The sequence below is a fragment of the Alligator mississippiensis genome, chromosome 11, assembly GCF_030867095.1.
Source record: "Alligator mississippiensis isolate rAllMis1 chromosome 11, rAllMis1, whole genome shotgun sequence".
NCBI lineage: Eukaryota > Metazoa > Chordata > Crocodylia > Alligatoridae > Alligator > Alligator mississippiensis.
Genome location: NC_081834.1, coordinates 47,101,253 through 47,114,942, shown reverse-complemented (window position 1 = coordinate 47,114,942; position 13,690 = coordinate 47,101,253). Strand labels below are relative to the sequence as shown.

General features: G+C 48.1%; 1 protein-coding gene across 2 annotated transcripts in view; it reads right to left on the bottom strand.

Moving 5' to 3' along the window:
- Positions 1–13,690, bottom strand: part of LOC102567496 (zinc finger protein 239) — a 29,460-nt gene that overhangs the window by 9,082 nt on the left and 6,688 nt on the right. The window contains exons 3-4 of one of the 2 annotated variants that reach the window (XM_059714245.1): positions 8,657–8,767; positions 7,322–8,329 (exon numbers count right to left, since the gene is read on the bottom strand). In XM_059714245.1, coding sequence (XP_059570228.1) covers positions 7,322–8,329; positions 8,657–8,767 — 1,119 coding nt within the window. Of the gene's footprint in view, positions 1–160; positions 285–7,321; positions 8,330–8,656; positions 8,768–13,690 lie in introns of those variants that run through there. The other variant, XM_059714239.1, reaches the window with a different exon arrangement.

Here is a 13,690-nt window from a genome sequence, read left to right as displayed (position 1 = left end):
TATGCATATTTCTATTAAACATTCATTTATATTTATATAAAATATAAATTCTATTTCACTTTATGCTCTCAAATGGCAGTTACCCAGCCATATAACTGCCCTCTTTTTGGCTCTTATACTCAGTTTGTTGTCCTGTTCCATGCACAATATGGACACTTACCTATCCACAAGGCTTCTGAGCACAAGCAGTAGGTTGTGTTCTGGCTAGGCAGGTATTTGGATCGGTGGCATACACCTATGTCTATCTCTTGACATTCTGTCTAGCCAAAAAAACAGGGGGAAACAGACTTTTTCATATTTTATCCTATAGACTTGCCCAGAAAGGAAAAAAACCCAGGTTTTGCCTTTTCCTCCTCCACCGTGGCTTGAACTTTCATCTCAGTAAGTTAGCAGCATAATTTTTAACCACAAAGCCATAAGTGGGCTTGGGTTTCTTAGTCAATCTTCTATTTTGAAGCTGAGCCACTGCACCTTTCATTTACTATTCATTGTATAGAGAGCACTGGGGAAGTTCCTGTCCCATTGGGAGCAAAAGTCCAGGCTAAAACTCAATGCCTCCTCCCTTACAGAAAGCACCCATCACAGAGCTATGCATCTCCTAGCTTGTTCCCTTCCTTCTGGCCCCACACATTTCCCTCTCCTCCACTTGCTTGCTATCCTGTACATGAGGTAATTTGTTCTCCTGGAGCTGGATCACTGCTTACTGGTGCTACTGGGAACAAGAGCCTGGGCTTGTCAATGATGACATGACAGCAGCTCAACTCTCACAAGTACCCTGGAAGAGTTGGAGTGAAGAGGGGCTATGTGAGAAGAATTACTGTTCTCCCTGTCCCAGAGCTTTCCATGAGGTCTTTCTCCATTTCTTGGAGTCTCTGGCTCAGGACTTGATTATTGGCAGAGTCCAGGGATGCCCTAAAGGGCTAGTTCCAGCCACAGGAGAAAGTCCATTCCAGTAGTGGGCACAGAGGTGTCTCCCCCAGCACAGATCTCACTTGGGGAGAGGCAACCGATCTGTCCAGGCTCAGGTATGCTCTATGTTAGCAACATCATCTGACTGAGGAAGCTCAACCCTGGATATTGTGAGCAGGGACAGCTGCCTCCCCTTCTTAAGCAATGTTGAACATTTTGGTGGCCACAGATAAAGAAGTTTCCCTTAATGACAGGAACATAGATCAGAAGGGATCCTCTCAGAATCCTTTCCCCCTTCAAAGAAGATCTTCAGCATTATAAAATGCCCTATGGTTCTTTGGGCAGAGGGTATTTCCAACATTGTATTAAATTCCCAGGATTTTGGGGGGGCTTAGGGAAAAATTTCCAGTATTGTGTACACTTCGCATGTTTCCTGGCTATGGGCAGTACCTCCAGGACTGTACAGATTACAAATTAGGCCTGTGTGAGTTGGTAGTGATCTGATCCGGCTTCAGATCCGGCCACTTTGGGGGCAAAAAGCAGGTACTGGGTAACATGGGGCCTCTGCAAGACACGCTAGGAAATCTGGTTGTCGCACCAGATGACAAAGCTAACCTATTTAATGATTTCTTTGCCTCCATTTTCCACAACAGGGACCAGATCAGCCCGTCCTCTGGGACCCCCTCAGGCCCCAGGGAAGGCGCACCGAGGCCCAGGGTCAGTGAGGATCTAGTCAGGGAACTTCTGGAGGGACTGGACGTATTTAAATCGACTGGTCCTGACGACCTCCACCCCAGGGTGCTGAGGGAATGAGCAGAGGTCATTGCGGGACCCCTGGCACGGCTTTATGAGCACTAGTAGTTGCTCTGGTGTGGTGCCAGAGGACTGGAAAAGGGCCAATGTGGTTCCCATTTTCAAAAAAGGGAGGAAGGAGGACCCAGGAAACTATAGGCCAGTTAGTCTTACCTCGATCCTGGGTAAGCTTTTTGAGAGAATTATCCTGGTGCATGTCCGCAAGGGGCCAGCAGGGGAGGTTATGCTTAGGGGCAACCAACATGTGTTCATTAGAGGCAGGTCCTGTCAGATGAACCTGGTGGCCTTCTACGGCCAGGTCACAAAATCTTTAGACGCAGGGGTAGCAGTGGACGTAGTCTTTCTGGACTTCAGGAAGGCCTTCAACACTGTCTCCCACCCCATTCTCATTAATAAACTAGGGGACTGTGGTGTCGACACCTACACAGTCAGACAGGTTGCTAACTGGCTGGAGGGCCGCACCCAGAGAGTGGTGGTGGACGGGTCATTTTCAACCTGGAGGGATGTGGGCAGTGGGGTCCCCCAGGCCTCGGTCCTCAGACCTGCACTGTTCAACATCTTCATCAGTGACTTGGACGAGGGGTTAAAAAGCAACCTGTTCAAATTTGCTGATGACACCATGATGTGGGGGGAAGTGAGCATGCTAGAAGAGAGGAACAGGCTGCAATTGGATCTGGACAGGTTACAGGGGTGGGCAGATGAGAACAGGATGGGTTTCAACACTGACAAGTGCAAGGTGCTGCACCTGGGGAGGAAGAACCAGCAGCATACCTACAGGCTGGGGAGCTCCCTTCTCACCAGCGCAGAGGCAGAAAAGGATCGTGGAGTCATTATTGATGCCAAAATGAACATGGGCCGACAGTGTGGGGACACGGTCAGGAAGGCCAACCACACCTTGTCGTGCATCCACAGATGCATCACGAGCCGGTCCAAGGAGGTGATCCTCCCCCTCTATGCGACACTGGTCAGGCCGCATGTGGAGCACTGCGTCCAGTTCTGGGTGCCGCACTTCAAGAGGGATGTGGACAGCATGGAGAGGGTCCAGAGGAGGGCCACCCGCATGATCAGGGGGCAGCAGGGCAGGCCCTACGAGGAGAGGCTACGGGACCTCAACCTGTTCAGCCTCCACAAGAGAAGGCCAAGGGGAATCTAGTGGCCTGTTACAAACTGGTCAGAGGGGACCAGCAGGCACGGGGGGAGTTCCTGTTCCCCCGAGCACTCCTGGGAGTGACTAGAAATAACGCTTACAAGCTGGCAGAGGGTAGATTCAGACTAGACATCAGGAGGGGCTACTTCACTGTGAGGGCGGCTAGGACCTGGAACCAACTTCCAAGAGAAGTGGTGCTGGCTCCTACCCTGGGGGTCTTTAAGAGGAGGTTAGACAAACACCTTGCTGGGGTCGTTTGACCCCACTACTTTTTCCTGCCATGGCAGGGGGTCGGATTTGATGATTTGCTCAGGTCCCTTCTGACCCTACAAACTATGAAACTATGGATGCCAGAGATCTGATCCAGAGCTCCAGACCAGGTTTCTGCTTTGATCCGGTTGAAGCAGCTCTGAAGCTTTGGAGCCACCTCAGAGATACCATAGGGTATAATGGTAAATCAATGAAATATCTATAACTTTGTTGTTTGTCTGATTTGGTTGCAACTTGCAGGGGTGGTAGCCTCCTGCTAAGAGCATGAAGTCTGCCAAGTTTCAAGAATATTGGTGCAGGGATGTGGGGGGAACTGTACCCCAAATTCTTGAAAGCAAAACTCATGTCACATCTATGTGTTACACCACAGGGGGGCCAAAACTGCAGGGCTGGTGGCCCCTGGTGAGGCCAAAAAGCCTGCCAAGTTTCAAGAAGATCGGTGTAGAGGTTCAGGGAGAACTGCACCTCAAGATGTAGACAAGCAAAACTCGTGCCATGGGTGACACTGTGTGTGTTAAGGTGCAGTGGGGAGATAGCTGCAGGGATGGTGGCCCCTGTTGCAGCCATGATGCCTGCCAGCTGTCGAGGAGATCGGTTTTCACCCTACTGTGATGTAACACATACATGTGACATGAGTTTTGCTTTCAAGAATTTGGGGTGCACTTTGGTAGATCTGGCAGCCTCAACTGAGATCAGGGCTCCACTGTGTTAACAAGTGTACAGATCAGTGACAGACAGCCTGTCAAGCCACGCAGAAACACTTCAACTCTACCTGTCCAAGACTCTTCAAGCTTTCAAGTGGTTAAAATATACACACAGGAAATACTATACCCAGAAAGCATTTTAAGATTTATTTTATGAATGAAAGTTATTCCCCTTCCACATTATTTTTCATAACTGAAATTTTCTCCTTAGCTCTGACAGCATAGGAGACATGCATGACCTAGATGAGTGGAGTAATAGAAATGTGCTGAAATTTAATTCTGACAAATCCAAGGTCAAACACCCAGGGACTAGTGACAAGAACTTCCGTAGACTGCAAGCTTATCAGCTGGGTGTGGGAGAAAAGGAGAAAGATGTAGGTGTACTTGTTAATCACAGGATGACTTCAAAACACTTAATACTGTGTGGCTATAAAAAAACAAAGGAAAAACAAATGTGATGCTAAGATACATAAGGAGGGCATACACACATACTAACTTTCTGAGAGTTAAGCCAAATTAACTCTTTTAAGTCAACTGAACTGTAAGAGTGTACACACATATGCGGAACAGTCAACTTAAATGCGGCACCAGATAATACATCTCCAACGTGTATTATCTTTATCTTGCTGGGATCCTATGAACCCTGCTGACTCCCTGCCCCTGGGGAAGGGGGCTGAACTTGAAGTTCTTCCGAGATCCCTTCCAGCCCTAATGTCTATGAAATCTATGAAACCTTGAGTCACATTAGTTAAGATGACTTAGCTCACAAGATAACTGCCACTATGTCAAAGAGTTGTATGTGTGTATGTTCCGATGATGAAGTGTTTCCAGTAGACAGAGGAAAGTATAAATGCAATTGCACAAGCATGAATGCTGCATGCCCACGGAGGTGGGGGTGGGGGGCACAGTGACCACCTGCAGGTGGTGGCAGTGGCAGCGGGAAGCAGGGAGCTCCTGCAGGTGGCCGCAGCAGTGTCGGCAGTGGGAGAGGGAGTGGCGAGCCCCAACTGGCTTTCAGTGATCAGGTTGGGGGTGGTGAGTGGCGATTGCCTGCAAGTGGTGCTGGCAGTGTCGACAGTGCTTTTTGCAGGGGGTGCATCGCCAAGCTCAATGTGCACAAGCAAAGTTGTACACATTGCCAATGTGCACAAGCAAAGGCATAACTAGCAGGCTTTATGGCCTGGGCAAACCCTGTGGGAGATCCAAGCAGGGGATAGGGGGTGTCAAACTGCTTAGTACTAGAGGCAAGGGGATGCTGAGAGTGGTGGGGAGGGGAAGGGGCTTGTCTTACTTTGGGGACTCAAGAGTCTCCAGCTGCTGCTGCCATGGTGTGGTCTGCCTGCCCCATTTGCTGCAGCTACAACAGTACTCTGTGCATGCTGCTGCAGTCACTGCCTTTGCAGTGCCACTCAGTTGGTACTCAGAGCTGGTATCCTACTCATCCTCCAAGTTACGCTTTTGTGTACATGATACTGGTGAGAACTTACCTGGAATATTTTATGCAATTCTGTTTGCCCATTTTCAAAAAAGATACACTAAAATCAGAAAAGGTGGCAAGATGGACCACTGGCTGATCAGTCGGATGTAGAGTCCAACTTATGAAAAGAAAGTAAAGGAGCTTGACTTTGAATAAGATGTTCATGAGCCTGAGAAAAGTTGTCCCAATTTCCTGGGTTGCTTTATTTTGAAAATACAGTCACATTAATAATAACGCTGTGTGCTCTTCTGTTGTATCTGTGATACCCCAGCAGCTAAGTTGCTAGCAGAGAGAGAAAATCTGCAATGTCTTACAACTAGCAATTTTTGTCTCTCCCCACATTGTGGGCCAGATGCTACTCTACTTATTAGCCACTTGAGTGGATTTAGGTACCTAAATGTGATTCTATACCACTCTGCTTTTGTCCCTGAAAAATCTTAAAACAAACAGTGGGTGAGTCCTCGTCTTCCTTGCTGCTTTGTGATTCAATTTTAAAGCTAAAAAGACACCATGTCACAATAACAAGCGCATTAATGAATTTCAGGGATTTGAATGGGGTGGAACAGGATTGCACTTAGATGCCTAAATGGGTGAAGTAGGATTTGTGTGTCTTTGTTTTATCATAAGAGAAGACAGGTCAGATGTGATCAAAAGCTACCTAACTGCTATTGACTATACCTGAATTTCCAGGGCTATAATCTAATGCTAATAGTTAGTCTGATAAAAGACTCTATTCAAGGGCCTGGGAATGAAGGAAACTGTTCAAATGAAATTCACTTTACTTTTCAAACTTCAGATCCTTACGGCTTAGATTTTTAGAGCTGCCTATAAGATTTGAGGCCCACAATCTGTTCAAATTAAATAGGAGTTGAGCCACCAAATATCCTATATTGTCTTAACTGTCTACTTCCTCATGCTTTTTCCTGTTTTTTACTTAATAGAGGGCAAGGCCAGAAAAACCCAGTCTGATCTTCAAGTCCATGCTAACCAGAAAATCTCATCCAGTAGATTCTGGCATCAACCCAATAACTTCCAGATGAGCCAGAGAACATCTCAGAGACACCTGATCCTTATTTCAGAGCAACAGCATGACAGAGCCGTCAATATGTCCCTCTATAATTCTCCCAATGGCTCTTATGAAGGAAGTGCTAATAAAAGGATCAAAAGCATTTTGTAATGGTTATTAAAGCAGGGTCTCTGGCTGTGAGTTAAAGCAGGTCATAAACCATGATTAACCATATAAAGCTCTCACAGCCAAACGAGGTTTCTGTTAACCCACTGATGCCAACCCCCTCTCCCAAGGACAGTAAAAATCATTCCTAGAGATGCAGGATCTTTAAAATTTCAAGCAGAGTCTTTGGGATGTGTCAGCTTTTCCAGCTGAACCTGTACAATTGAAGGAACTTTTTGACATACTCATTATTCTAATCAGAAAAAATAGAACATTCTCATTTAAAAAAGCAATTGTATAATAATTCATTTTGTGAATATGCATCTGCTAATTTAAGACATAGTTGTCAGAACTATTTTGAAAGCCAATGAACTGAGGGTCAAGACTTAGAAAACAGCTCTGGCACTGTAATAGAGCATCACCAACACCAAGAGTTTAAAATACATGAGTCAGAACCTCCCACCAAAATCTTGGAGACTTAAAACAAAAATAAATGTGTGGGCATGTTCTTCTTTGCCTGCTGATTTCTGAGCCATAACAGGTCACATTTTATGAGTTTCCTCCACAACCACAGCTGGAAACTCACTTTTTTTTTTCTTTCTTAAGTGCAAGCCGAGATTCTTGCATGATGATCAAAGGACTCCAGGAGCTGGGGCTTTGAGACACCAAGTACTGAGAAAACTGTCAAAATGAGGAGGAGCTGGCAGGAGTGTGGGTTTTTTTCTGCCCCCTCCTCAGAGTCAGATGGCTGAGCAGATTCCTGCTTTTTCTTTGCCCAGGGGATGGGGGTGAGCTGAGTGCCCCTGACTAGTAGATGGGAGCATCCTTGCCTAGGTGGGTCCTCTGGTGCCGGGTGAGTGTGGAGCTCTCACCAAAGCTCTTCCCACATTGGGAGCACTGGAAAGGCCTGTCACCCGTGTGGGTGCGGTGGTGTCGCAGCAGGTCTGAGCTCTCACCAAAATGCTTCCCACACTCAGTACACCGGTAGGGCCGCTCGCCTGTATGCAGGGTCCGGTGCTTCACCAGGTAGGAGCTGAGGCTGAAGCTCTTCCCACAATCAGAGCAGCGGTAGGGCTTCTCAGCTGTGTGCGTGCGCTGGTGCCGCACAAAGGTGGAGCTGTCAATGAAGCCCTTCCCACAGGCTGGGCACTTGTACGGGCGCTCGCCCCGGTGGATGCGGTTGTGGGTGATGAGGTAGGAGCTGACGCTGAAGCTCTTTCCACAGTCGAGGCAGGTGTAGGGCTTCTCGCCTGTGTGGGTGCGCTGGTGGATGACGAAGGTGGAGTTCTGGCTAAAGCTGCGTCCGCAGTCCAGGCACTTGTAGGGAGTCTCCCCCGTGTGCAGCCGGTGGTGGGTCAGCAGTGTGGAGCTCTGGCTGAAGCTCCGGCCGCAGTCGGGGCAGGTGTAAGGCTTCTCACCGGTGTGTGTGCGCTGGTGGCTGATCAGTGTGGAGCTCTGGCTGAAGCGGCGGCCGCACTCAGGGCACTGGTAGGGCTTCTCCCCGGTGTGGATCCGCTGGTGGATGACAAGGTGCGAGCGCCGGGAGAAGTGTTTTCCACACTCTGCGCAGATATTCTGCTTCCCGCCTGCCTGTGGACCCTGCTGCCCTCTGATGTCTCCAGGCTTCTGGTAACTTCCTCCGCATGGAACAGGAACAATCTGTCTTTCTTCCTGTTGGTCTTCTGGTCTGCATTGACTCTCAAAGTCCTCTCCCAGCTCAGGTCCATGGGAAACATCCCATTCGTCTCTTCCTGGTACTGTCCCACGTGGTTCCACTTGCTCAGGACCTTCTGGCTGAGGGTTGTCCCCCTCACTGTCACTGACTGTCCCATCACCTGCTGGGACAGAGAGAAAATCCAGACAGGAATCACTGGCTGTACCAGGGGAGAGGGGAATGTCAGAGAGGGGAACTGGGAAAGAGGGAGGACAACATTATCTGCTGCAGAGAATGGAAAATCAGTTCAGTTCTCCCTGCCTAAGCCCCTTCCCAGAGAAGACAGAGAAAACCAAATCTGCTTCCATATCCCATCTGAATACCTGCTGGTTGTCAGTTGGGATGAGTGGGCAGGCATGAGTGACCTCTGCCATGAGATGGAGACAATCTTGGCTTGGTTGAGATGAAGCAGAATTAGGGTAGCTCACAAGGCCGTTCTGAAATGTCTCACCTGTGCTTGCACCAAGGGGAGAGTCTCCTTCCTCAAAAACCTGGAGGTCCAGGACACACAGCTCTTCCTCTTGTTCCATCCAGATCACCTTAGATGATAGAACCAGAAATCCTGTTCACGGGAATGAAATGGATTATGGTTTACTAAATATTTTAAGGAGTCATTCTAAAAAATGTTTCTTGCCACTATCCCCATGCTTCATTATGCCGAAGCATGGACATTTAGCCCTGACACATGGACAAATATTCACTGAAGCCATTCATTCATTTATTCATTCTATTCATTCCCTCCAGGAAGAGCGCACACCAACTGCAGATGCTTCCTCAGCCTGACAAAGGGTATTTATACCTGAAAGGTTGCTAAGAAGAATTTTTCCAGCTATTTGAGTTGGTCTAATAAAAGATATCAGATTCACCTAAAGACAAAGGTCTGCCTATGTCCGTAGACCAACACGGCTACAACCTATACTACTGAAGATATTATTAGTACACAAGGAAGTTCGTGCAAGATAAATAAGGGCAGGAATTCATAGTGGCTCACCTGCTCTTTGGTAACTACCCAGATGCCTGCTCTTGCCCCGTGGTACGTGACAGATAACTCGTAGCAGCTCATAACAAAAGGGGTCTAAGTCCCAGAAGCCAGCTTCCACTGACAGATGGGTAAGTGCATTCCTGAATAAATTGTTAAAGGGGTTAATTACCCTTCTTGCTAAAAAAATACACCTTATTTCAGGTTTAGATTCCAGCCACTGGACCTTGTTATGCTAGTATCAATTACATTAACTTGGCATCATTTTTTCAGACCTTCACATGATTCTTTGGGGACAGGGTCTTTCCTTCAATACATGCATACACACAATGGATTTCTGATGTAGCATTGGGTACTATTCTTGTATAACTCTTAAACATTGAAAGTGCTGGGGCTGGGGCTCTAGAGTAGGGTTACCAACCCTCCAGGATTGCCCTGGAGTCTCCAGGAATTAGAGATAAATCTCCAGGAGTCACCCAGGAGATATTAAATGTTGAATTTGATTTGTACAGTCATCAAGTGGGTTTTTAAAATGTAATAGTAATGTGCATTTGCCTTTCTGACATAGTCACTAATGTCATTACATCATGTGATGAACCCTCCTGGAATAGATTCAAACAGAGTTGACAACCCTACTCTAGCGGGCAGATAGTTAAACAAGATCTAGTAATCCTTAGATAATTAGACAATTCCTTATTATGAGATTTTTTTTACAAAACAGTACATTTATTCTAATGATTGGATAATTTACAAATGTAGTTGATCAAAATTATACAAAAATATTGTAAAGTTTGAAATCACTTTTAAAATGCTTTGACTGTGAAAGTGATCATTTAAGATACCTATAAGGATTACAAATAAAATTTCGTCACTGTGGTATAGAAGACTGGATGTCAAGTCCTTCTTACATGCAGCAAACTTTCCAACTTATATGAATAATTATTGAAAAGTAATTGGAAAATCGGATGGAGAGAGAATGCTTTGCATTGAGCAGATGTTTGTTCATTTTCTTGCTCCGTTTTATAGCCCTCAAACAAGAGGGGAAGGATGGGAAGCTGAAAGGGGAGAGCGCTGAGGCAGTATTAGGAAAGGGAAGGCAGGTTCTCTCTACAAAGGGTGAACAAGACGGGGCGTGGAGTCTCCATCTCCGCAATCAAGGAAAAACATGCGCTTCAGTGTGCAGTAAAGATTGGATCTTCAACCTGAAATTATCACACGCATGTTAGTGGAGGAGCACAGGGGAGCTCAAAGACTAAGGACAGGCTCGAACCATGATTTTACACATCTTTTTTTAAATGCCGTGATTTTTGGGGCCAATCTCATGATTCTTTGGGGGTGACTCATGACTTGAATCTGGAGACTGCCAGGGCTGCAACTGCTGTCTTGTAGCTGGGTCAGCTCCTGCCAGAAGCCAGGACTGGCAGCAGGTCTTGGGCGCGCAGCAACCAGGGGGCAGAGGTGGGGAGCGGAGGGGCAGTGTGTGCAGGCTCCCTGTCCTGCCCATCCCAGGGCTTCCCCCCGAGTCTCTCTCCATTACCTGGAGTCTCCGGCTCAGGAGCTGGTGTCGCCAGGGGGCTGGTTCCAGCCACTGGAGAAAGTGCCCCCTGGGCTGGGCACCGGGGGGCTTTAGTGGAGGTCTCTGCCCATCACAGCCCCGCTGGCAGAGCAGCAGCTGCCCAGCCCAAGCTCCTGTATTGCTACAGACTCAGCAGCAGCATCTGACCCAGGAAGCTCAGGCCCCCACATCCGGAAAAAGGAAACTACAGGAAAGAGCAGAGAGGACAGAGCCAGCAGAGACCTCCCTTCCCGGAGCCCTAACCAGGGCCCTCTGGTGGCCACAGCTGCGGATTTCCCCCTCCTCCACCCTGGCCCTCTGCGCGAGGGTGGAGGCAGGCGGGGTAGAGGTGCGCCTTGTAGGCTGGGGCAGCAGACTCAGCAGGCCCCATGGGCCGAATGAGGGCGCAGCCAGGAAGAGTGACCTGGCTCCAGACCAGAGCCACAAATGGGCTGCATACACTGGATTGAGTGCGTGTGGCTGGTCCAACACAAGTGCCAGTGCAACACACACACATGCCATGTGCATGCCAGACCCCTCTCATGCAGTATGTGTGCTGCATGTGAAGCTAATCCAAGACTCACGGGCAGCTCTGTGGCCTAGCCGATAGGGCTCCGTGGGCGCGTCTACATGAGATACTTACTGCTCATTAGCCTAATAACACTGCACAGTAACGTGGCGGTTAAAAACCATGCTAATAGCCTACTGCGCAGTGTTATTAGGCTAATGCATAGTAAGCATAACCAAATAACTGCACCAGCGCTACTGTGCAGTAACGCTAGTTACAGTGCATTAAGTTAGTACTTCATTAAGCAAGTACTAAACTAAATGCACAGTAACTAAGGCACATTAATGAGACGTGCCCAGTGGACTGGATCCAGCCTTTTGACACCCCTAATTGAATCAGGGATGTATAAGCTTTCATGAGCAACAGCCTACTTTGGCAGATGCTGAGCTTATGAGAAAGCTCGTGCATCTCTGATTCAGTCTCTAAGGTGCAGCCCTACCCCACTTTCAGCCTGACTTCAGACTAACAGAGCCAGCTATTTCCCTCTAAGTATAATAGGAAGGTTCAAGCAGGCAGAGGGGTACAGCACAAGGAAACAATGAAATCAGCTATCATTCCTTGTCCATGGGTAAGCAAAGGAGAATTTTAAAGATGGATTTCAGATATGAAAGAAGACAGGGAGGTGGTTTTGCAGATAGGGCACTCTTTTGTTACACCCCACTGCTGCTTTTTTTGGAGAGTGCCCAGTAAAATGAGGGAGGTGGAGACTTCTGTCTAATCTGTTGTGTCTGCTCCTGTTCACACAGCCCACACCATCCAGAAGAACTGCGGTGCAGCCCAAATTCCGTGTGCTCCAAAGCAAACAACAAGATACTGGGGTTGGGAGTTGTAGGGTCACAGGGCTGTGTTCTGTTGTGGGAGCAGGGAGGGGACCCCAAGGAGGCCTGTGACCTGAGATAAAGGAGGCCCTGAAGTTGGAATCCCAAAGGGGAAGGAAATAGTACATAGCCAGGAGTCTCCAGCAGCTGAGAGATGCCAAATGCTACAGGGAGGCAGGGGATGCTACACAGGTAATGCAGGCACTGCTGCTGTGCTTTAACTCCAGAGTTTATCCTGCTTCTCCCTTCTGCATTATGAGATCATTACTACTAAGCATCCAGGGCACATTTGATGTCCACTCTGTGTAGTGTCAATGGGCTGTAAATGACCTGATCTTCCCCAGAACTGGCTCAACACCACTCTATTCACATAAGCTCCTGGCAGCAGGGTGAACTGGGTGTTAGGAAGTATGAGGCTGGTGCCATGGCTATTCCTGGGTGCTGGGAAGTCCCATAGAAACCGCTGACAACTCACCTCTCCCATGCACACATCCCCAGAGAGCAGAAGCACTGCAGGCTGCTGAAAACAATGTCTACACTGGTAACTCCTTCTTTGTGGGGACCCGAGCTGCCTGTGAGAGGGTGGCCTCCCAACAGGGAGGGTATTAGGTTGTATTAAGGAGCTATGCTATGCTTGGGGGAACCATTGGACGCTGCTTCTTACTTCCATCCCTTTGCTCTTGCTAGTAGCAGTACAAGGGGGATGGATCTAAAGCATTAAGGCTGCATGGGAAGAGGCTGTTTCTGAGTCCACCAAAGAGTACAGGAAGCATAATCCCCACTGGAGCTGTGGAAAGGCCTGGAGATACCCTGAAACCACAGTAGGCATTGAAGAGTTTGTGTTTATTCAGCTCTTACTCAATGCCTCTGCCCCCTGGGAATAAAAAGGGGACTGTGAGAGAGAACCCCGTTCTACTCATGAGAATTATTAATATTCTGGCTCCACTTTTCTCTCTTGGTTGACCATGATTTTATAATTAGGGATTAAACAGTGATTAATGAGGACAGAGGTTAATGAATTAATTCCTCATCAATTACAGTGGCCAGCCCCTGCCTCCAGCACAGGCTGTAGACACACAGCGACCAGCCCAACAGTGCTGAGGGACCTGACTGCAGTGCCTGTGTGCTTGACTCCTTGAGATTCATGCAGGGATAGGATTACTAAGAGGTGGAAGTGTGAGACAGGAGTAATGGGACTGGGCATTGTAGGGGATATGTGAGCAAGAAGGCAGTGAGCAAACTATTGCCTGAAAACAGATCCTGGGGACTCTGGTCAGGTGGGGATTTCTCCAGAGCCCAGGACTCCTTTTGATCCCATGACCCCTGAGTGTGAGACCCAGCTGCAATCTGCCTAGACTGTGAGATGATGGCTGTGTGACTGGCACAGCCCCTTCATTTTCACTAACAGCTTCTCTAGGATGATCCACCCTTGTTTCAGTGCTTGAAATACAGCTCTCTTGGCAGCCTGCTGGTTGCAGGGGGTTCAGGAAGCTTTTGTCTAGATACAGACAGCTCAGGGATCTCAGCTAGGCAATTTTTGAGAATGTACACCCTGTGTTCTCTCA